The following is a 21,366-nucleotide window of genomic DNA, read 5'->3' on the forward strand; positions in this document are numbered from 1 at the left end:
TAGTAGAATCATGGAACACATGCTGCCTTCTCCTTCTCCACCCCGTACAACATGTTAGCGCACATTTCTTTCTTTTAGTTCACGTGGTATTTCGTTCAATCTTTGGCTCTATGTTTTCTGAGTGCTAAGCGTGGACCAGGCACCGCCAGGTCCTTTAGTTTCTTACCTGTGATGAGCTGAGTTAGCACTTTAGTCTGGTCATTGAGAATGTTCACTGTAACATTTCTGGCTGATTTGAAGTACAGGGCATTCCCCTGTAATAAGAAAATAAGAGAAACACATGAAAATGGCAAAGTTCGAAACAAACCACAACTCTCCAAGGGGCTGAACTGGTCTTCACCAAGTGCTAACTGATGTGTCTTTATTTGAAAACTCCAAATGTCTTCATGATCCCCACGTACATGATAACTGGCATTCATCCAAAATGGATTTCCTCCAAGGAGACCCACAGGGACCAACATGCACTCAAAATAGATTTCACACACACACACACACACACACACACACACACACACTCACAGTTGAATCATAGATAACCCAGCGATGAAGAGTCCTTTAGATCTTACTACACATGCTAGTTACCTTTGGTACATAGAATGATCAGGAATGATTGGTAATCTAATTTCACACTTTCTAGTTTGTAGTATCTCCAAAGGAACCATGGAGAGTCCTTACTGGAGAGCAGAAAGCATGTGGAAAATACCCAAGGTCAGCTCCTCTGGCCTGTCCACCTGCTGTGAGAATCCAGGTGCAATTCAGCCCGAAATATGCTCTGTGCCTTTAGCCAATGTTTCCTTTGTCAAAAAGAGCACCCCAGCCCATTTTCACACTGCGGCAGACATTTCTGAGAATGACTCAGAATAGGGGCTGGCACACTTTTTCTGAAAAGGGTCTGATAGTAAACATTTTAGGTTTTGTGGAGTGTACAGTCTCTGTGGTAACTACTCAAAACCTAACAACCACAGGCCGCGCACAAATGGGTATGGCTCTAGTCCAGTAAAACTTTATTCATGGACAATGACATCTGAATTTCAAATAATTTTAAATTTAACATAATCTTACTGTATCCTAGACTGTTGTTCTTTCTTTTTCCTCCTCATCATTTAAAAATGGAAAAAAACAAAACAAAACAAAAACAAAACCTCTCTTTATTTCACTGGCCACATGAGAACAGGTAGAGGGGCCGGATAGAGCCCACAGGCCATAGTTTGCCAACCCCTGGCTTAGATGTACTCCCTTTCCTAGAGCAAACTAAAGCCATAAATTAAGGATGAATTGCTGCCAGGACACGTCAGTAACCAGACAGTTGTTATCGGGAAAAAGGAACGTGGGTAGTCCTCTTCTTTCTAAACCTTTGTTACCACACGGCATTTATCTGCCCGAAAATTTTATAATACCACTATGCACTGAGTCCCACGCCCAGAAAAACCATCGTCCTAAGAGCGGTACAGAAAGCAAAGATAAGTAAGACTCCTTTTTATTTTCATTTTTTTATTTTTTATTATTTTTTTAAAGATTTTATCTATTTATTTGACAGAGAGAGACAGCCAGCGAGAGAGGGAACACAAGCAGGGGGAGTGGGAGAGGAAGAAGCAGGCTCCCAGTGGAGGAGCCTGATGTGGGGCTCGATCCCATAACGCCGGGATCACACCCTGAGCCGAAGGCAGACGCTTAACCGCTGTGCCACGCGGGCGCCCCTCCTTTTTATTTTTAAAGTCTTAGGATCTAATGGGATCAATAAGATGGATACACAAGTAATACGAGGCAGAGAACGATCCCGAGTGATTAAGAAGCCGCAAACAAAGGATGTGGGGAACTTCCCTGAAGGGGAAGATTATTCATAGCTTGAAGCTGTGGAGTGGGAAGCAAAGGAGATGTTCGTGAATGCTTAAGCTCAACCTTAAAAAGAATATAGATAGGTTTCACCAAGAGGAAATGAAAAAAGAAGGTCAGGGAGGTAGGAAGGTTGTGGGATGAGTGTCTCATGTCTTTCTCCTTCTAAAGCTGGCAGGGCGTGGGAGGGGATTCATGAGCTCAGCCTGGCAGCTGCAGGCAGAGCAGTGGCTGGCCAGCGGGGCCAGGCCGCCACCGCGACGGCGTCCCTTCCGTAGACTGAAGGTCTGGAGTCACAGTCTCCCTTACCCAAGCCACCGTGGGGGATTCTGGTGCACCGGGGGTTGCCCTGATGAATTAGCAGGCACCCTCTCTCTCCCTGACGCTAGGACAGCAGCTCTGGCCCAAGGCGAACGTCTAAAACCGATAACCTACACCCAAGACCCGCCCGGACCCTGTAGTACCAGATCCCCTTGGGCCAGAGCTGTTGTCCCAGCATCAGGGACAGAGACGGTGACTTCTGTCTCATCAGGGCAACTGCTGATTCCCTGGACTCCCCCACAATGGCTTAGAGTTTCAATTCTGCCTGATGGTAAGCTTTCTGCTTTGTTTTTTAATTAGCTAAGAGAAGAAGAAATTTCATATTGTCATAGGCTTCTATCTTCTGTCCGTTACGTAACAAATATTAGCCTAAAATAGCTGCTTTGGCATTGCTTTTGGCAGTGCCCAACAGTTCTACTTAAAACTTAAAATCGATTCAAGTAATGTGAGGATTCAGAACCTGGAACCCGGACAGGAGGTCATATGTTTCTAGAAGTTAATGTACTAATTCTTCTTCTATTCAGCAAGCTGGCGCTGCAGAGAGGAGAGCTACGTGGAGTGAGAGAATGGGATATATTCTGCTGCCACTGACCAGTGTGTGACCTTGAGCGAATCACTTAACTGCTCTGTGGGTCATTCTGCGCGCTCTCCACCATCAACACGGCTGTGATCAGTGAGCTCACAGCTGACACAACTGCACACTCTCTATGTGCCACGTGTGCAACAGAAGCCCTGAAGTCAGCCTGCCTAGTTTCCCATCCCTGCTCTACCGCTTGCCAGTTGGGTGCTTTTAGGCAAATTAATAGTTCTAAGCCTCAGTTTCTTGATATGTAAAATGGTGCAAATATTATTGAATTATTAAAATTCACAGATTACTGAAATTATTAAATTCTCTATGTAATTATTAGAACACACATGGTCCAGTGCCAGGCACACAGTAAGTCCTCCAGCAGTTATGGTAAATGGGGGAGGGGGGAGGAGGAGTAATGACAGAGGCAGGAGGAGGAGGGGAAGGACAGGGAGGAGGGAAGACTGGGGAAGGAGGGAGGGAAAGATGGAGAGAAATGAGGAAGACCACCCATTGCATTACCAGTCTTCACAACCCATCTGGGCAGTGAGTCAGGGGCTTCCTCCATTTCCAGAAACTTCCACCTCCGTATTTCAAAGAATCTCCCTCTATGGGGCTGGCTCACCCTTATTTTTCAAATCCCAGTTTCTTCAAATGCTACTTGCTTGCCCGTAATATTATTCAAATAATTCCATGGCAGAAAAAAAATCTCCCAACAGCTTTGCTTAAGGTTTATAGCAAGAGATAGAAGAAAGCCTCCCATTCCTTTTTATTACTGTGTCAAAATATTATAATTTACCATTAATTGTTCTAATATGCTAAAATCCTGGGAAACAGTCTTTGCTATGTCAGGGTTTAAACAAAAAAGCCTCATTCTAGCCTGGGAAGTGTTGCTATAATCCTCCCATAGACCTTGATAACAAAAGATTACCAGGTAAAATGCATGAAGCAGCTAACAGGCCTCTCATGGCAGCTGGTCAGTGTGACTTTTATCTGGCTGTCTCTGCTTACTGACGCTAAACCAGGCAAATACCAGCCAAGCGAAGCCTCCCTGGGGCCTTTGCAGTATCAGAACAAGTAAGGGAAAGGCTCTCCAGCCTGTGTCTCTCCTACTCACCACTGCAGCCTTTGGGGGCGGGGAGGTTAATTTCTGCCACAGAGGATTCTGCCCTGGGGCTGGTGAATTTCACTAACTGACCTCACTGCAACCCTCCGAGGAGAGGGGCTTGCAGGGAACTGCTGGCAGATCAGCTCTGCAGATGAGCTCTGCCGGGCAGAAAGGGGTCTGGCAGACCCGCGGCTTCTGATGAAGATCAGGCCTCTGGACCAGGTCAAGTCAGTCTGAGGCCAGTCAGCCCTCAATTCTTCTGGACACAGGCTGAGCCCGACTGGGAGGCAGGAAAGGGAGGCAAGCACCGTTTTTCCCACACGGGGGGGGGGGGGGGGGAGGAGGACAGTACACAGCGGTACCCTCCCCCAAATAACTAAAGCTCGCACCAGAAGCCCTGTCACGTCTGTTTCTCTAAGGCAGAACGTGCAGAACACAGTCAAAGCTTTTCTGGATCACTCAAGACCCCGCAATGAGCATTATTTGTTCTACAATGCCCTCCAGGGGCTATCGGAGGCACGTGGCTACCTGAGCACGAAATGGCTCCATCAGCCTGACATTTTAAAATTACTGGGTCTTATTTTTTAAAAATGTATTACTTATTCTTATATCAAAACAAGTATGAAACATTATATTATTCTAAAGCTTCCACCTTATAAAGTATCCCAATACTTCCAATACTTTATAAAGTATTCTAAAGCTTCTAATCAAAGAGCGATGGCTCACACCTCTTGACGGTGCAACACTGCCAAGAGCTTTCAACTTGCTAGGATGTTCCTCCATCCTGTTCCTCTCCCCGTGGCCCCGAATATGCTTCCACACTATCTCTTGATTTGTCAACTTCAGACGTTATCCACTGAATTTCTGCAATGGTATGGACTCTTCCTTACAACCTTGTTAAATCAGTGTTCAGAATCTACATTACTATGATGATGCATATGCCGTCCACAGCTGAGCCAAGCAGTTTTCTTTTAACTACATGTCTTTTGCTTCTTTGTACATTTTTTTTTCTTTTCCTGGAGCCAATAAATGCTTCATTAAAAAAAAAAAAAAAGCTTTATTTTCTAAATTTCCTTTTTTTTCCCTCCTACTGTTTAATCCTTCTTCTTTCGTTTCTATTTTTGGAGTCATGCTATAAGTTCCAATTTTCCTGTTATTTTTTTTAAACTTGTATTATCATACTCTTTATTTTTTAAAAGTATTTTCTTATTCTTTGACCCTTCCTTTTTATGCCATCCCTTCTTTGTGTGATGGATGTGTTCTTCTGTCTTCCATGAGAACAAAAAAGCTGGTTGGAAGCTCTGTGTTTGAACCTTGCCGTAGGGCACAGTAGTGGGGTTTTGGCTAATTCAGTAGAGAGTGTCCAGATGTCCGGAGCAGTGGGCAGTCAGTATCCGTGGGCTAATCTCATCAGAAAAGAAATCTCTAACTCCTGCCAGGGAAGTGGTGGGTGTAACTTTTGATATAGGAGTTCTGAGTGATGGAGGGGAAGGGCACTGGGCATTTTACTGTTCAGGGACAGACTTTTAGGTAAACCCATTTTCATGCCTCATTCTTGACCTTATCTGTGCCTACTGTCCAGAGCCCAGAGGTCCTCTGGTCAAACTTTTTTTTTTTTTAAAGATTTTATTTATTTGAGAGAGCAAGAGAGAGAGAGCATGATCAGGGGGGAGAGGCAGAGGGACAAGGAGAAGCAGACTCCCCGCTAAGCAGGGAGCCCGATGGGGAACTCGATCCCAGGACTCTGGGATCATGGCCTGAGCCGAAAGCAGACACTTAACTGACTGAGCAACCCAGGCACCCTGGTCAAACTTTCTAGAAAACAATCTTCCTATCTTCCGTGAGGTTGGGAAGAGGTACTTATTACCTAACTAGGTCAAATGGGGATGGGAGCTGGGGATAGACGGAGAGTCGAAGTGAGGGGTCTTTGGGCAGATTTTTGACCAGTCCAGGTTCCTTTCGACTTCTGTGGGCCCCAGGCACTGCACTTAAAATGCCTCGTGGATACGTGGCTCTGTCCCACTCACTCCCTGCAGTGGCTTTCAATCCTACAGGCATGTCTACCTCTCATCTACCTGCTTTTTCCATCATTCTCTCTCAACTGTTTCCTCTCCTGTTTTTTGTGACCAGGTATATTCACCCCTTTTCACTTCTGCTCTCCATTCACTGTCTTTTTCAGTGGGGTTTTTGATTTATTTATTTATTTTTTGAGAGAGAGAGAGCATGAGCACATGCAAGCCAGGGGAGGAGAGATGGGGGGCAAGGGAGACGGAGAGAGAAAATCTTAAGCAGGCTCCACTCCCACTGCAGAACCCAACTCAGGGCTGGATCTCAGGACCCTGAGATCATGACGTGAGCCAAAATCAAAAGTCAGATGCTTAACCGACTGAGCCACCCAGGTGCCCCATCAGTGGGGTTTCTGAATGAAGCAGAGACCTACCATTTCTCACTGCTGTCAGTCTGTCCACCTCTAGAGCCACCTCGTACCACTGCCTTCTTCAGAGGAAAGCAGGTTAAAACTGTGTGAAGTCAAAAACAGGCAGTCTCTGCCCAGGACTCAAGAGTTTTCTTAAGCATTTTACACACACTACGTGAGTGCCTGAAACACAGACACAGTCTCAGGCCCTGGAGAATGGGGAAGATGGAGAAGCTCCTTGCGCGGGGGAGACTGAATCGATGCAACAGAATCGTGACAACGATGTGGTAACCCTTCAGTGGACATCTGTCCTTTCCTGTATGAAAGGCAGTGATTTGAATATATGCCTTTGATGGCAGCTTTATCACCCCAGTCTTTTTGAAGGGATACGGCTTCTAGAAGTTACTTATTTTGATGATCTTACATGGTAGTATATTTTCCTTGCTCTCTGGGGACCTAGCAGTCTGATCTGGGCATTTAGATAAACAGAGAAGACAGTAACACAGCGCATAAGCCCCTTCCATAGTCAGGGAAGGCTTTCAACTCCCAGCGCGCAGTTCAGAGAAGGAAGGGATCAGTGCGGCTAGAGTTCTGAGAGGCCTTCCAGAGTACGGTCCACTGGCTTGTCCTTTCAGGGTGGTTTGCAACAGCATAGATGCCATCTGGTGTTAACTTCGCTAACAAGGGAGGCTGGCCCTTGTGCAGCCAGGGTTCAGAAAAGTCACTTCTTTTCTTCGAGCCCCAGTTTCTTTACTAATGAAGTCCAAGTTTACACAATAGTGTTGATAGGAGGATTAAGAAAGACAATACGTACCAAGTGCCTAGCACAGTGGCTACCAAAATACTTCATCAACTACAACAAGAAACAAAGAAAACTTACATGAGGAGGACCCCCTGGAAAATGCTGATTCTAGAACCAAGGCAAGAAATATAAAAGATGAGCCGGGAACACCTTGAATGCCATAAAGAAAGGAAGTGCTCAAAGACCAAGTAAAAAACCAAACAGAGGGGCGCCTGGGTGGCACAGCAGTTAAGCGTCTGCCTTCGGCTCAGGGCGTGATCCCGGCGTTGTGGGATCAAGCCCCACAGCGGGCTCTTCTGCTATGAGCCTGCTTCTTCCTCTCCCACTCCCCTGCTTGTGTTCCCTCTCTCGCTGGCTGTCTCTATCTCTGTCAAATAAATAAATAAAATCTTTAAAAAAAAACAAACAAACAGAAAAACACCTCATAATTATGGAAGCAGGTCAAAGGGACACAGGAGACAACAGAAAGAGTGTGTAATGGCCAAAGCAGGAATAATTTCCACCAAATATAGAATGTAGTAGTGAATTATAACCCAAAGCATAAAATAAATATCCATTAGTCCAGACTGATATAAATAAGTGACTGAATAAACAAATGGGAGGGAATAAACACATCTCTCATGTACAAGAATTCAAACACTTTTCCTAGTTAACTCTCTATTCCTTAAAGGTGGTTGCACCTAGCGACTTCCTTTCAAAGAGTACAACATGGAATGGGGATGGCAACTTCCCAGTGGGGAAATGTGACAAACACTGCAGCAGCCGGCTAGTCTAGGTCAACATCAGCAGTGACAACCATGTTGAGAGCATGAGACTCTGATTTACGTGAAGAAAAAGATGCTCCACCTCGCTGGTCTTTATCGTCAAAACCGTGATAACCACCTAATAATGAGGAAAACGTCAGACAAACCTCAGTTGAAAGTAATTTCGCAAAATACTTGACCAGCACTCTTCCAAGCTGGTAAGGTGATCAAACCAAGGAAAGTCTGAGAAACCATCACAGCTAAGAAGAGCCTTTTCAAGAAACATGAACACTAATGTGATGTGGCATTTATGCCTAAGAGATTCTTAGGCATAAAAAGGACATTAGTTAAAACTAAGGAAATCTGAATAAAGAATGGACTGTAGTTAGCAATAATGTATCAATAGTGGTTCATTAATTTTGACAGAAGGACCCTATTAATGAGATATTCGTAATAAGGGAGACTATGACGTATATAAGAACACTGCACTATCTTTACAACTTTTCTGCTTCTATACAACTATTTTTTTTAAATCAGGATTTTTTTGAAAGCTATATTAGGTTGCCAAATTCTAAGATCCAGAACTTTGGAAAGAGACTTTGGGAAGCCAGCCATCTCTGAATAGGCAGGAAGCTTACTCCATTATGGATGTGTGATTTCACTTTGGGGTGGATAACATTAATGGGAAATTCTCCCTTAAGTCTATTTCCATGGGATTTTATCTTAAGGAATACTAAAATAAACAATGGTGTGTAGGTCTCTCACAGACAATCCTCCTTCCGGGGCTCCCTATACACTATCATTCTTCCCTGGTCAACTTACAGATAACACTGTCATCAGAAGGCCCCACTTCTTTGCGGTAGGTATCATAATATACTGGCTCCAGCAATCAATGTTCATTAAGTAATAATACTCTTGATATGAAGAAGAAAAAAATAATTGACACCGACTTAGATTTGTCACCAAAATCACCTCCAAAGCATAGTTCGTAAGTTTATCTTTAACAAGCTTCCAGTGTCTCTATTCTCAGTATTAATCTGAACAGGATGCTTTAGTCATCTCTGAATTGACCCTTTCAAGAGCATGACAAGTATTTAAAAACAAGGCTAGAGTATGGTTATTTTTTATTTTACTTAAGAATATCTGTTCATAATGATGCTTGGGTAGACTTCTATTGTTTTGAAGAGTTTTCCAGTCATGAATAATGAAGCTACATTCTGAAGCACTTACTCAAAATAAGCTGGGAACCGGTCCAGCTTTGGCATTGTCGTGTTTCTGTTCAGTCGCTCTTCGCACTGTGCCCAAATTTGGGTGCATTTAGGGCTCTCTCAATATTTAACTAAGTTGAGCTGTTCTGTTCAGTGATTCCTTTGAGGTGTCATGTTAGCATGTCAACGGTGGAAGCGGACTGCCAGATTTTCTAGTGCCTGGCACATTCCTGGCACTCACTACGTTTTCAATAAATATTTGCTGAATAACTGAATGCTCAGATCAAATTAAGAGTCAACAGAGAGTGAGAGTTGTCAACAAAAGAAGTAATTAAATGAAGGCTGACGCCAACTGTCAAAGAGAGTTTTCAAAAGGCAAGTCATTAAGCATGGTTGATGTGATGGTCCAAATATAGAACACCGAGTGGGGTGGGAGGAAGCAGTCGAGATGTATAATCAACGAATAGCCGTGTATCATCTAATGCAGCGCAAGGATCTGCGGGTGATACAAACGAGAGCTGAGATGTTGAGTCTCCAGATGACAGGGAGAAGCAGGGGCACAAGTAATTACCCCCAATTCTTGCTGACATAAAGGTTAAGGTATGCCGGAATCTTCCCTATGCTGGTAGCACCCATGTAGCACGTGGTATGGGTATGTCCTTTTTCAGCTGCCCCTCCTCAACTCATTCTATTCACATTTTGTAAGTATCGTCTAGGCATAGAGCACTGTGCCAAGTACTGAGCAGGTGGCCTCTGCTCTCCTGGAGCTAACATACTACCTAGTAGGGGAGAGGGACACAAAGTTAAGAGTTCCATAAATGATTATCTACTTGCAATTGCAAGGACCGCAATGAACACGGAGCAGAAGGTGAAAGGAGAGTGCAGTCAGGGAAGGCCTTTCGAAGCGAAAGACATTTGGGCTGAGATCGTGAGGATGAGTAGGAATTAGGTGAACCAAGAAGAGAAAGAATGTTTTAGGCAGAACAGCAGACAAGTATACCAGCCCTGAGGCAGGAAGGAGGTTGGTATGTAACAGGGACAGAGAGAAAGGCCGATGTGGTTGGAGACTGATGAGCGAGGGATGGAGGGAAACAGGTCTCCCAGTTCTGCTATCAGCTGTGTTCCCTCTGCCCACACTGTCCTCTGATGAAGGGGGGTATTTAATGTAAGAAAATTATTGGTTTCTCCTTAAGGATAGTTTCTTGGGGTTTTGTAAAGAAATCCTTTCAGGCCTCACTTCATTCTTTATATTCTCTTCTAAAAAACACTTGAGTTTTACCTCTCTATGTCTTTATTGTCCCCAGAATCCACTCTGGTACATTGTTTAGATGGGAATCCACGGGAAAGCCTTTTTCCTCAACACCATCCACCAAGAGGATGTTATTTTCTCCACTGATATGTGGTGCTGCCTTCATCATATATCAATTCCCAAATAGACATGAGTCTGAGAGCCGTCTGGTCTGTTCTACCGTCTGACTATTCTTGCACCAATACGTACTGGATTTTTCCCCCCCTGTGGTTTGTGATATGCCTAAATAGCTTATAGATCTGTCCACCCTCTTTGCTCTTATGGGCCATTTAAATGATATTTTCTGTATTTGGAAAGATACCACTAGCACTCAAGTCATAGTCCAAAAGCATTATGAGATTAGACACAGACTATGCAGGTGACAGTTGTCAATGTCCGGGATACTCTCCTATATATTGTCTCAGGTGACGATTTCATCTTCACAGTATATAAAATAATACCAGCCTCAGTCACCGCCTGAGCCTTCCTTCTGATTTTTCCCAGTGTTCTCTAAAAAACTCTTCCATTGTATGTGAGTAGCCACTCCTAAAAACAAAATCTGCCCCCAAAAAGGTTTTTTTGGGAAAAAAGCCTTCTAGCTGCAACACGCATGGTAGGATATTATCAGCTCTGAGAAGTCCTATATCAACGTAATTTGGTTAGTTTTGTGTACCAACAGTTCTGAGATTTACTTAATCATAGAATTTGTTTTTTCTTAAATCACGTGCGAATAGAAAACACTACAGAACCTATTTTGGGAAATGCTACTTTATTGACTGCTTTATTTTTGTTTTTTTAAGATTTTATTTATTTATCAGAGAGGGAGGGAGAGGGGGAAAGGAAGGGAGGGAAGGAGAGGGAGGGAGGGGGAGAGAGGGAGGGAGGGAGGGAGGGAGAGAGAGAGAGAGAGACTGGAGCAGAGAAAGAGCGACAAGCAGACTCCCTGCTGAGCACAGAGCTTGACACGATCCCAGGACCCTGAAACCATGACCTAAGCCGAAATCAAGAGTCGGTTGCTTAACCAAATGATTACCCAGGTGCCCTTGATTGCTTTAAATACATATGCTATGACTTAGATTCACTGCCTTTATCACTTTAAAACCATGAAAGGGCTTGGTGGAGAATCTGACACATGATGGGCTCTGGATAAGACCTGCCGGACTGGCTAATGTCCACGGTGCTAGTGAGCAGGGGTTATTGCCATGTTAGAGATGAGAAGCCTGAGGATAAGTGTGGGGGCCATGAGTCGCCTGGGCCCACATGCTGGTAAGTTGCAGAGAGAGAGGACTCAGGACTGAGGATTCCAGGACTGAGCACTTGGCTTCTGTTCCACCGCCCTGGAATGCGTCGTCTGAGCTGTAAGGGACATGAATTGTGATGGAAGGAAGACTTCGGGGCTGTTTGGCAGTTAGGGAAATCTTCACAGAGGAAGATGCAGGACACAGGGAGACACGCAGCGCAAGGAGGCGGCTCAGGCTTTCCCCTTTGAGGACAAGCTGATTCTAGTATGACGGCATTAAAACTCAACAGCACCCCGAGCAAGAAAGGCTTTCCTATGCTACATTACACAAAGGAATAGAGACGAAAATTGTTCCACGTTGTTCTTTGCTGCAGAAACTCTGTAGGCCAAATTTGCCTGGCTTTTGGCCACAATTGCAAACTGGGCTCTTCCACCCGTGGTGAACTTGCAGTGGCCCAAGAGCACCCCCAGATCTGGGAGCACAAGTCCAGGCTTTGTGGCTGGCCCCCACACATTCCTCAGCTCCGTCTGCACGTGTTTCCCGCCCTCCGTCAGGGAGGGCCTTTTGCGTTGGCTCTTGACCTTTCACAGGATGGCGCGTGGCATTCTAGGGAGTCGAAAAGCATCTCTCAGAAAGAGTCTGAGTGAAGATGACGGGAGCCTTTCAGAGAAAAACCAGTGCAAGCAGAGGCCGGGACGGCTCGCCCGGAGAGACAGACAGGCGCTGCCCAGCACCGGCTTCTGTTGGGGGAGCGCTGCGATGTGGCTGGATTCTGAGATACACGCTCCGCCCAATGCGGACTGACCGGGTGGGGGCTTCACCTCTAACGAATCTGAGTGACACAGCCCAAACTCCCAACCCTGGGGTGACTGGAAGCTTTGTGATGTGCCGTCATGGTTATGTTGGGCTTTGGAGGCACACGGCCCCCAGCTGAGACCCCATTTTTGAGCTAGTATCCCTAGACCCACCCCCTCAACCTCCCAACTGGAAAATGGGAATATTAATGTGCAAATTAGTGATTACAACAGCACCTCCCTCCCGGAGCCGAAAAGATGAACTACAGGAGCACGTGTAAGGAATTTAGCATCACATTTGTATCTTTAAACATATATTTTTTGAAAGGGTGTTTGATCACTGACGTTGATGAGTGATAAGCTCTGTTAGCCCTAAGAAAATGGCAGAGTGATTAGGATGTGAAATGTTTCTGCTGTGTCCATGGCGGCGAAAAGCCTGATTTGGGGCAGGTGAGCTGGACAGGGAGCTGGGCTCTCCCACATGCTGGAGGCGTGAAGCAGGTGGGTAACTTAACCTGTGTCTCTGTCTCCTCATGTAAAGTGCAGGGAGAAGAGCGCCCCCTCAGGTTGCTGGGAGCAGTAAGATGATGTATCTAAGACTTAACAGTGTATGTTATGGTAATATGTAGCCATGGTAACGGATGAGAGTCAAGAACAAGAGGAGTGTCCTGCATAGCACTTTGTGTCTAGGTAGGGTCGATGGCTGTCTGGTGGGATGAGGGGTTGAAAGGCACCATGACTACAAAAGGGTCTAAAGATCTGACAGGAGAGGCTATTTCATACATGGAAGCCTTTCTCACCAGCTGCCATGCAGAGCCTGGCTTCTGGAGAATGGAGACAGGCTAGGTACCTGTTGATTTAAAGTGAGGACAGAAAACACTAATCCTACGTGGAGTCCTAGACCAAGTTTGCCTGGGTGGGGAACTCGTGAAAGGTAGGCAGACAATAAAAGGGAGAGTTCAAAATATTTCATACGTGAGGCAGTGTCTGCATTTTGTATCCACATAATTATCAGATTCACATAAAGGTGAAGCAGTAATAATCCCCAGGTCACACAGAACCTGACCTAGGACCCAGGCTCATAATTCAAATGTAGTCCTGGGACCTTCATGCCCTGACCCCCGAGTCCTTGCAGCTCTTAAGAAGTGGCAGAAAACGTGATTTCAATTTTCTTGCTCAAAAAAAAAAAAAAGAAAAACAAGATGTGAGCATGTATTATTTTCATAACCATAAAAAATCATGAATATACAATATGCTCATAATAATGAATATCATGAATATAAAACAAAAATAAATTAATAAAAACATGACATTTATTAAATAAAAAAAAGTATTGAAAAATATAGGCAATATGTGAGTTTCTAAATTATTTTTGTGTGCTTTTAATTTCCTTCTTGGCAGGTCAGACATTTCTAATTTCTTGGGCAGGTCCAAGGGAGAGAAGAGAAGTGATTTTGTTGTTGTCACTAATCCTCTGACAAGAGAGCTCAGTTCCTGTAGAAAAATCAAATGCATTCTCTACTGCCTTCATTTAACTAAGTCATGTCTGCATTATATTAATTTGATTGCAAAGAGGAGATGTTAAAGTTGGAAACCAGCTGAAGTAAACTTCGAATAAATTGGTGTAAGTCTGTAGACTAGCTCACAAACACATCTCCTTCCTCATTCTGTAGAAAAGTAATTGTATCATGTAGTCAGGCACATTGGGTGCTCAATAGTTGTTTGCTGAAAAAAATAAGGCTAGAGCTGACATGAGGTTCTAATCAGAAGGGAGACTTCGGGTCACACTTTGACGTGCTTGTGCTCCATTGCTCTAGAACGATCTTAGTGTAACAACAGCAGTAAAACAACAGCAAATGGAAAACCAGTAAGTCATAGTTGGATGAAAAAATCAGGTAACTCTTCACCATCACTGGACAGCAATCACCATCACCGTCGCCATCATGATCAACCTAAAATAACAAGTGTTGGCGACGATGTGGAGGATGGGAACCCCCACACTGCTGGTGGGAATGTAAAACGGTGCAGCCTCTATAGAAAAAGAGTTTGTCAGTTCCTCCATAAATTAAACACAGAATTACCGAATTACTCAGCAAGTCCACTCCTAGGTATGCACCCAAAAGAAATGAAAATAGGTGTTCCAACAAAAACCTGGACACCAATATTCATAGTAGCACTACTCATGATAATCAAAGGGTAAAAACAACCCAAATGCCCATCAACAAATGAATGAATCAACAAAATGTGGTCTATCCATATAACGAAATACCACTTGGACATACAAAGAAATGAAGTGTGGATACATGCTACAACCTGAATGAGCCGTGGAAACATAATGCTAAGTGAAAGAAACCAGACACAAAAGGCTACATATTACATGATTCCATTTATACCAAATGTCCAGAATAGGTAAATTATAGAGACAAAAAGGAGATTAGTGGTTTTCAGGGGCTGGGGAGACCACTGGGGAGTGACTCCTAAGGGATATGGGGTTTCTGTTTAGGGCGATAAAGAGGTTGTGGCCAACTGATGGTTGTATGACATCGGACAGTGCTGATGGTTATATGACATCATGAATGCACTTAATGCCACTAAATTGTACACTTTAAAAAAAAATATTTGATTTTTAGGCAATCTCTACACCCAATGTGGGACTTGAGCTCACAACCACAAGATCAAAAGTTGCATGTTCTTCCGACTGAGCCAGTCACTCACCCCTGAACTGTACACTTCAAATTGATTAAAATGATAAGTTTTATGTTGTATTATGTGTATTTTACCACAATAATGTGGATAATCATTTTCATGGACCAGGAACAGAGACACGAAATGGAAAATGGGCTACAGCCACAGGCCTGTAGGCATAGAGGGCTAGAAGCAGGCCAGGGTGATTGCTTGACTCAAGAAAGTCGAGAGACCCTCAAGAGCTTTCTGTGACATAAGAGAGTCGAGCCAAACTCCTGCTGGGAGGTTTGTGTGTTTGGGGCGGGGAGGAAGGACCACAGAAGAGGAGTATGTGCTAGGACGATCAGAGGGTAGTAAAGTGAACTGATGTCTATGTCATACTTAAGAGTGAAGATGTAATTACCTAATAAGTATACATGCTAAAAAAGAAAGTGGTCAAAAAAAATGAAAGTGATCATTACATTAACTGCAATACAATCTGTGGTCCTCAGATTAGAAGAAAGAGAGAAGAAATAAAAAAAAAAATTAACCCACCAGAAAGATAAAAGTTAAAAAAAAAAATATATATGTATATATATGGAGAAGAAACACAAACCACAAAGATGGCAGAAATTAAAACAAATCCATAATATGTATATAAAAAAGTAAAAGAAAATGCTGCTTATAAAAGAAATATTTGGAAAGGTTGAAAATAAAGATATGGCCAAAAGATATTTCACGCAAATATTTAACTAAAAGAAAGATGGTGTATCAATATTAATTCAGACAAAGTAGTATACAGCAAAAAGCATTAATGCATAAGTAGGAACTACATGTAAAATTAAAAATCTAAAAACAAGCTATACAAGCTATACATATCATGACCAGACATGTAACTATACATGGTACGTGTAATTATGTACCAAACATGTAACTATTTAACAGGCAGCTTAAAAACCTTAATTAAAACTTGTGAGAAGCATGAGGTAAATTTGGCAAACTCTAGTGTGAGATTTGAACAAAAATCTATGAGAAAATTATAGACGCTACCAACCAAATAATAGCAAGGACGTGAATGATCAAAATAACAATACTTAACGAGTTTGAACTACTGGATATGAGAATTCTGCACCCAACAAATAGAGGATCTACGTTATTTTCAAATACACGAAAGCATTTGTAAAAATTAATGTTGGGCTAGTTCACAAAGGAATTTAAAAAAACAGTGTCATACAGAACACATTTTCTGACTGCATGCAATTAAATTATAAATCAAAGAAAACATAATTAAAAGCCAACCTATTTTGGACATATAAAAAGAGCGGTTATAGTCCATATTGATTTCCCTGCTTTCACTCTTGCTCTCTTAATGTCTATTACCCCCAAAGTTGCCAGAGTAATCCTTTTTCAAATTCAAACAGATTATGTCCCTCCCATGGGGGAAAAAAATCCTTCAGCGGCTTTCTATCACAACTAAGGCTTGAATTAAGACTCCTTACTACAGGACTCTACATGACCTGCTCTTCTGCTCTCTAATCTTTATTCCCTATCAGGGTCTCCTCAATCCCATTGTTATTTCTACTCTAGTGACATTGGCCTCCTTCTATTCTTTAAAACAAATCAGGTGTCAGGTGCCTTCCCATCCTGGGGCAGGCTGGGGAGGGGGAGCATTTGCTGCAGTTACCTTCCCCCAGATACCCACGTGGTCAACACACAGCCTCCACATTCTCTAGCCTTTGGAGAAAGAACAGAGATGCTTTCTTCTCCTCTGTTAACTTAGCACAACCTAATGTGTATTACGTATCTACTTGATTGTGTTTTTGTGATCTGTCTCCTTCTACTTCAATAAAAGATCCAGGAGGGCAGGGCCTTTGTTTTATTCACCACTGTGTGGTCAGTGCCTAAAACAGTGTCTCATACAAGGTAGGTATGAAAAATGTTTGTAGATGAATGATTATCAAAGTCAACATAGTTCACTGACTTAACTGATTGCCAGAAAGGTCAATACTCTCAGATTATAGTCCCTCAAATGTTGAAGAACAGGAAGATGGTCCTACTTCACCATAGCCAGAGCACATCTGAAACACTGTGTTCAGATCCAGACCCTACACCGTCTCCAAGCAGGAGACAGAAAAAGGCCGACAACGAAGATGGTAAATACGATATGGTCCTAAAGTATGTAAACACTGATGCGTATACATAAAAATGGCTTCATGGTCTTATTTTACTATACATCATGTGCTCAATGACATTATGAATGCTCAACATGTTGTTCCTCACTAGCAATGCAGAATTCAATGAACTGAAAAATTGTAATCAATGTGGTGTAGTAACACATTTTCCTTAACCCTGCACTTGTACCCATGATGCATTGTTTCAGATGATTGATTCGTCTGTTTTTTTCTTGAATAAACCTGCACTTGGAGCATATCAGAAGAGTCCAAATGTGGCATACAGGGAGTCCAGTGCACATGTTTACGCACCCAATCCAGTTTGAGACATGATCGACAAGGCAGTCCCTTGCCACCTCCCACAGGATCCTGTTGGAACCAATCTGAGTAACCGTCTAACCAGGTAAATATGGGTATTAATTGGTCACTTAAGTGTTTAAATAAGTCAATTAGTCACCTATGTTTCCAGAATTTATGGTCACCCTGTATATTCTACAACTCTTTTCATTGGTTCAATGGGGTTAGAGTAGGGATTATGGTCAACTAAACATTATGATATAGACTCTGGAATCAGACTACTTGAGTTTGAATTCTTTTTTTTTTTTTTAAGATTTTATTTATTTATTCGACAGAGATAGAGACAGCCAGCGAGAGAGGGAACACAAGCAGGGGGAGTGGGAGAGGAAGAAACAGGCTCATAGCGGAGGAGCCTGATGTGGGGCTCGATCCCATAACGCCGGGATCACACCCTGAGCCGAAGGCAGACGCTTAACCGCTGTGCCACCCAGGCGCCCCTTGAGTTTGAATTCTATCCTTACCTCTTAGAAGCCTCACATAAACCCGAACACATTACTTAACTCCTCTATTGTGCTGCTTTTGCATTCATACAATAGAAACGTGATGCTCTTTTCTAGGTAATTATGAAGATTGGACGATGTCAGAAAAGCATTGGCATCATACTTCATATCCCTGTTAGCTATTATTTTGACATGGTCAATAATAAATGTAATATCATTATCATCATTCAACACGCATCAGTGACTATCATCTCTAAGCTGCTTCGTTCAAATTTTCAGGACAATACTGAATTTGTCACATGCAGGGGTCTACACATTCCAAAAAGTTGTATATCATACTTTGAATAAATTGTTTACCTATTCTCAGCTTATTTTGTTAATCATGATACTTAATGAATGATGCTATGCAAATAGCAGTGTGATGGTTAGTTTTATGTCTACTTGGATGGGGATGAAATTTATATTCAAAGTTTGGGACTCAGGGGTATGCAAGATGACTTGGGGAGTCACAAAGCACAGTGCTACATATATGAAAGTCACCGCCTTTCAACTCTCTTCTACCTTTCACGATGTCAAAGACGATGTCTCATTTTGAGCCTGCAATGACACTAATAGCTCTGCAATATTTCCACATTTCCATTTTTATCAAAGACAGAGTTGGTCTCAAGCTTACTCTCTCACTATTTATAGTTATTCTCTATGCCTTCCTTCTATTCATGGGACATCATGCTGACTTTTCACATAGTGTTAAATTTCTCTTTGAAAATATCAAAGGAAAACAGAGTCCTATAAACGGGAAATATTAAGTAAAACTAGTAAGGAGGACCCAGGGGTACACAGATAACTAAAATTTGAGTAACATGGGGCAGAGGGCATTCCAGCAAAGGCTAAAGGACCACTGACCACCATGTGGATTCAGCCCAGGTTGAGTGTGGGGACCAGATAAATTTTAAGGTACATTTCTTCCATCTGAGATTTGATTTCATAACACGGTAAGCCCTTTTAAGTTGATGTGATCTTACCCTAATAATAAAATACTATGCTGTTATTTAAAACATTTAAAATAAGCCATGTAAGTAACTTTCAGAAGTAAATACTAAAAATCTCTTTATTTTGGTAGATATCTATTAGTTTTTTGAAACTGAGTTTATGTAAATTTGATTTTCAAATAAAGTCTGAATAAAACACCAAATAAAAAAGAGACGTTCGCTTCTTTGATTTATGTAATTTGGTCAACGGGCATGTGTGGGACCATAATGATGGACAGGTCTATGATATGAGTTGAAAGAGAATAATCCAGGGCTGGCAGGTTTTTCTTTAATTATTGAAATTGAAATGACTTTCACTTGTAATTAGTTTTATATATTCTTTGAAGAACTGTCAAATCACATTCCCCAAGGTTAATATTTGAACAAATCTATTACTCGCCGTGGAAAATAAAATTTTCACTAAACCTAAATGCAACCTAAAAAAGCAAATTGTTGTGCAAACAAAATGATTAGCTTAATTTACGACAAATGAAACATAACAAATGAGATGAAAATGTACAGTGGGAAACACTCTACATTTATGAGCCTATGGAAGGAAAGTCAATAGAAATTTCTGTTCTGTGAACTGTGGGACTTTCCTGTTAATTTAGACAAATCAGTTACTGAGTCTTTGAGCCTTCAGATCTCTCCTCTGCAGGGTTTGGAGCACGACAGAGACTTTCTACTTGGAGTACCAACTTGATTACAAAATGATGCAACCTCTAAAATTCGAGCAGTTAAGTCATTGTGCTATAAGAGTCTTCAAATGTGTTTCGACTCATCCGCAGATACACAGGCAAACGAAATGTGGTATATACAAACTCGAAGCACCATTCAACCTTTATAAGAAAGCCAATCCTGCTACAAAAGCATGCTACAGATGCTACGAAATGGATGAAGCTTGGGGTAGTTACGAAAAAGACAAATACTGTATGATTCCACTTATATGAAGTACCTAGAGCATTCAAATTCATAGTGACAGAAGCAGAGTGGTGGCTGCCAGCAGCTGGGGGAGGGGGATAGGGAGTTAGTGTAAGCAGAGAAAGACAATTATCACATGGTTTCACTCATTTATGGAACATAAGAAATAGGAAGATCGGTAGGAGAAGGAAGGGAAGAATAAAGGGGGATAAACAGAAGGGGGAATGAACCATGAGAGACTGTGGTCTCTGGGAAACAAACTGAGGGCTTCAGAGGGGAGGGGGTGGGAGATTGGGATAGGCCGGTGATGGGTATTAAGGAGGGCACATACCGCATGGTGCGCTGGGTATTATACGCAAGTAATGAACCATGGAACATTGCATCAAAAACTGGGGGTGTACTGTATGGTGACTAACATAACAAAAAAAAGTTATAAAAAAAAATAACAGGTACAGAGTTTCAGTTTTGCAAAATGAAGAGTCTGGAGATGGCTAGTGGAGGTGGCTGCATGACAACATGGGTCCACTTAATGTCACTTATGTGTACATTTCGAAATGGCTTATACGTATTTTTTTAAGAAAGCAATGTGACCCACATGGTCTCAGGGTCCTGGGATTGAGCCCTTGAGCCCCTTGTGGGCTCTCTGCTCAGTGGGGAGTCCTGCTTCTCCCTCTTCCCCTGCCTCTCCAGCCCCCCGCTTGTATGCACATAATAAACAAAATCTTAAAAAAAAAGGCAATGTGACCTCAAAAGAGTTTTAAAAAAAGTGTTTTGATAGAATTCTTTGTTCCTTGTTTTGTCTCATTTTCCAATAAATCAATCTGCCAACCAACCAACACACCAGTGTCTCAAAGGACAAACGTCTTCTACCATTAAGCATCACATTTAACTTCCTCATTCTTTGATACCGATTCCAGACTGAAGATACTGAGTGTGGCAAACCTCTCTTTGATTTAGTCTGAAAAACTTGAGCCAGTGAGGAGAGAACGGTCTTTAGAGAACTTGTCACCCTGTGAGGACCACGTCACGGCAGAGGTTGGGGGCTTACTTCAGACTGGGTTCAAGTCCCAGCTCCATCACTTAGGAGACATGAGCCCTTGGCTCTATCACTTGGTGTCTCTATGCCGCAGACTCCTTATCTGTCAAAAAGGAGTGAAGAGTTCTATCTACCTCATAGGGTTTATGGGTGCTTCACACGGTGACTATTTCAGAGTAAGTGTTCATAACTCTCTTTCCTCACTATCTTCCTCCTGATATAACTCTCTAGAAGTTAACTAGGTCAATATTGTTATTACAATCCAAGAACTAAAGAGAAGCGGAAAGACAGACCTTTATGTTTTATTCAGGATCTGATCCCTTCTTACCACCCCATGGCTCAAACCACCATCACCTGTTACCTGGAATTCCGAACAGCCACTATGTGGCCTCCATGTTTTTATCCTTGCCTCTCTCTTCCCACTCCT

At 42.6% G+C, this 21,366-nt stretch overlaps 1 protein-coding gene across 3 annotated transcripts in view; it reads right to left on the minus strand.

Annotated features, from left to right (window-relative positions):
* SGCD (sarcoglycan delta) overlaps positions 1–21,366 on the minus strand; it is a 547,542-nt gene that overhangs the window by 135,574 nt on the left and 390,602 nt on the right. For all 3 annotated transcript variants that reach the window (XM_008692457.2, XM_008692456.2, XM_008692458.2), the window contains exon 4: positions 167–254. In XM_008692457.2, the coding sequence (XP_008690679.1) occupies positions 167–254 (88 nt within the window). The remainder of the gene's footprint in view (positions 1–166; positions 255–21,366) is intronic.

The sequence above is a fragment of the Ursus maritimus genome, unplaced genomic scaffold (genome assembly GCF_017311325.1).
Source record: "Ursus maritimus isolate PB19 unplaced genomic scaffold, ASM1731132v1 scaffold_15, whole genome shotgun sequence".
Taxonomy (NCBI): domain Eukaryota; kingdom Metazoa; phylum Chordata; class Mammalia; order Carnivora; family Ursidae; genus Ursus; species Ursus maritimus.